This window comes from Dufourea novaeangliae, unplaced genomic scaffold (genome assembly GCF_001272555.1).
Source record: "Dufourea novaeangliae isolate 0120121106 unplaced genomic scaffold, ASM127255v1 scaffold172, whole genome shotgun sequence".
Lineage (NCBI taxonomy): Eukaryota > Metazoa > Arthropoda > Insecta > Hymenoptera > Halictidae > Dufourea > Dufourea novaeangliae.
Genome location: NW_015374058.1, coordinates 1229666 through 1233070, shown reverse-complemented (window position 1 = coordinate 1233070; position 3405 = coordinate 1229666). Strand labels below are relative to the sequence as shown.

General features: G+C 36.8%; 1 protein-coding gene across 1 annotated transcript; it reads right to left on the bottom strand.

Moving 5' to 3' along the window:
* Window positions 1–630: 630 nt before the first annotated feature.
* Window positions 631–2759, bottom strand: LOC107190092 (CD2 antigen cytoplasmic tail-binding protein 2 homolog). The gene is made up of 6 exons (XM_015578826.1): window positions 2437–2759; window positions 2210–2373; window positions 1759–1948; window positions 1511–1692; window positions 1325–1433; window positions 631–1247 (listed from the first exon to the last, which is right to left on the bottom strand). The coding sequence occupies exons 1-6, from the start codon at window positions 2558–2560 to the stop codon at window positions 1012–1014; spliced, it is 1005 nt and encodes a 334-aa protein (XP_015434312.1). The 5' UTR covers window positions 2561–2759; the 3' UTR covers window positions 631–1011.
* Window positions 2760–3405: the final 646 nt, after the last annotated feature.

The window sequence follows — 3405 nt, the reverse complement described above, 5'->3', positions numbered from 1 at the left end:
ATTTCAAGCATTCGCGTATTGTTTTTTTTTTTGTTTTGCAAAAATACATTTTCTCGTTTACGGATGGTTATTATTTATAATTCAACCTAATGCATTAGCGTTTAATAGACGAATCATTCTTGTTGATGGTTGGATATTTAAAATAATGTGTTATCGAGAAATATCGATTTTAAATAGGTTACACCACTCACTCTGTTGTAAAATAGCAGTCGTTTATGATTTACTCAGTGAGCAAGGTGAATATGGAGCATTCGACGATGTCTAGACCTTATTTTCTTAAAAATATAAAAGCCGCAAAAGGCCATCGGGTCGCACTCCGCTGAATAAACAAGGGCGACTCGCAAGGTTTTTATGCCCGAGTACAAATAGATTTACTTTAGGGATAAAATCCTATTTAAAAATACCGCGCCGCCTCGAACTATAAATTCCGCCCATCCCCTATTCCCCATCCCGTATGCACAGGAAGTTTCTGAAGTGTAAGTTTGGTCTTTTTTGCCCCACTAATTTAAGTGGTGCACCGGATGGCGTTTAGTACGACGGCAGGCGGAACGAGTAAAGTACGCTTAAAACGGTACACATCTTCCAAATTTGTAAGGACGGTTAAAAAAAAAAACTGTCGGTGTACCTGTTTTACAAAGTTTTATTCGTGCGATATGCATCAAGAATGGACACTTCTCTCTCTCTCGTATGCTTTGAACATACGTGGAATGGATTGTTACTCAGTGTTTAGTACTGATGATACACATGTTTAAATAAAGACAAGAACTTTTAACTCATTACTTGATTGTAATCCCTGAATGGTTCTTCACTGAATTTTGTTACAGTATCGTACACATTTGACACGTTATGGAATCGGACATTCGTTTCAATTGCATTGAATTTCTATTATATCGAACCGAGCACTAGTTTTTACGGTATTAGATCAAGCTTTACATTATTCTCAAAATATTACAGACCTATTTTCTTTCTTTTGTATTTTGTTTAAACAGACGGCTATACTAGACAAAGATATCACAAATAAAGTTCAAAATCCACTCTTCCGGCATTGTAAAACTGATTAGCTTGTCCTGTTCTCTGCACCCATGCTCCGCTTTTAAAATATCCCTCTTTCGCCCACGCGTGCATCTGCTGACTTGTATAGGGACCATGGGTTTGTGCATTCTCGTCTTGTGACCATTTCAATTCCCAAGTCACCTCGTCCTCTTCAGCCTCATCCTTTCCAGAGCTTCCTGTTCCTTTAACACTGCCTGAAAGATGTTCGTATTGAGTATTTTACATCTTACTTTTAAACAAGTTTATGTAAGTATGTTAAAAGGGTAATTACTTTCACTATCATCCAACTTTGCTTTCTCTTTCTCATCAAAGTCATCAGCATACATATCTAACTCTGCTTCTTGTTTAGAAGGATGTGAATGCTTCACAGACATTCCAACCTACAAGCATTAATATTCTGATAAACTGAATAAAACAATCTACTAAACATTATTACATATTTATTGAAATAGATTACCTTCTTCTTTATTTGATCATAACTTTCTTGGTATATATCCATGTTGCCAGTTCGAGTGAGCAATTCATTTGCCAATTCTGTTAATTTCATTATATTCACAGAATTTTCATCATCCTCTACTTCCTTCTTTTCTTTTTTCCTCTTCCATCTTTCTGCTGTAGTTAATCTCTTTTTTCCTTTGCCTATAAGTAGTGATTATAGTAAATATCCATATCTTTATATAAGACTGTATTGATTCAAATACCTACCAAGCCTGCACAATGCCTTGGACACTGTTTCTCCAGGTTGTAAGTATTCCAATATTTGTTTATAGAGATGAACTGGATTGAACATAATATCTGGGCCTTCATCATCACTATCACTATCACTATCAGCCAATCCATGTTTCTCACTGCTTTTGCTTTCCTTCAATACTCCCGCCGTGGAACTTGGTTTGATCTATCAAGATTATGCCTTAGTAATGGTTTGCATCACTAAGTAAACAAAGTAGGCTTATAGAAAAGTCTATTTCTCTGCTGTATGAAAACATATTCTGATATTTCAATATGCAGGAGTCCAAACACAAGAAGCATTTATTAAAATACAAGGCAGTCTATAGTTTACAAAATGTTAGAGTTGTTTTTTTATCATGACTTGAAAAATTCACTAGAAAAACCTTAATCGCAAATACCAGTTTAATTACCATGATGGTTCACAAACCTGCATCCAATCAATGTTGTCTAACCAATTATCTCTTATTTCTTTCTCCTTGTTCCAAAGATAATGTCCATCCTTATCAAAGTGTCCTTCTTCTAACTCTTCCTTCATATTAAATGCAGTGAAACCCACGTTTGTTTCAGGAGCAGTTGGCCCATCCTCTACACCTAAATATCAAATGTAAATACTAAATAATCGAACTGCGCAAGATTTGATAAATGTTCACATACCTTCAATTTCATCCTCGTTCATTACGTTATAATTATCTTCAGGGGCATCATCTTCTTCATCCGAGTCTAATGAATTTTTTGCTGGTCCCCTATCTTCTAACTCGTCAAATTTACGTTTCAACATTGTTCTCCTTTATGTCCACCCTTTTTATCGTAATTCTTTCCAGCGAGTAATTGTTTGTGTTTTAAGACGTAATTTCATTCAACCAAACCGCGAATAAAATGTTCTTTCGTATAACACTCTGTTTATCTTAAAAGTACAGTATGTTCTTAGTTTTCCACGTCGATTTGACGAAACGCTTTCACACGGTCTAGAAACGTAAAATTAGCACGAAAATGTATTTAAAACATCACAATAAGTTTCGCTTGTGTTAGGTTAGTTTTCAGGCAGGGTCAGGCAGGGTGGAGATCGTGGGTATGACATTGGTTCCGACAAGCATCGCTTGGTGGCATTGGTGGGATGTGGGTGGAAGGTGAAAGTTAAAACCGATATACCGGAAAATAGTTGGCGCCGAATGTAACGTATCTTAACGATTTATATTTCAAACAATTGCTCCCAATTTGCTCCTTCCGAATCTGAAATTGCTCCCACAGCACCGTTAATAGTTAATGAGATATTCGCAAATAAAGCAAAAATTTGTTATCTGCAAAATAGATAGGAAATGGTCTTTTGACAAACAGATCATGGTACCAAAAAATTGCTCCTGATCTGTTTTATAATATTCAATGGTCAGATATCTTAATAACAACTCATTAACAAGGAGCACTTGAAATAATTTTGCATTGATGTTACGTAGGCTATGAGAGGTCATACATGACATTGTTGGTTCTCCGGCTTTCGCTAGGGGAAAAAGTGACATATGGTGAGATCGTGGGGTCACAGAACCCCGGGTGGAGGCGCCAGAGACACCGTGTGGTGAGAGAGTGGGGTCATAGAACCCCGGTGGAGGAGCCTGAGACCCACGTGTG

What these genes read in the sequence shown, in the direction of transcription:
- LOC107190092 (XM_015578826.1), bottom strand. Translation starts at nt 2,560, where the DNA reads ATGTTGAAACGTAAATTTGACGAGTTAGAAGATAGGGGACCAGCAAAA. An exon ending in CAAGGCATTGTGCAGGCTTG is followed by an intron (nt 1,693 to 1,758) that starts GTAGGTATTTGA and finishes CACTACTTATAG; the next exon opens with GCAAAGGAAAAAAGAGATTA. An exon ending in AAAGTTGGATGATAGTGAAA is followed by an intron (nt 1,248 to 1,324) that starts GTAATTACCCTT and finishes AACATCTTTCAG; the next exon opens with GCAGTGTTAAAGGAACAGGA.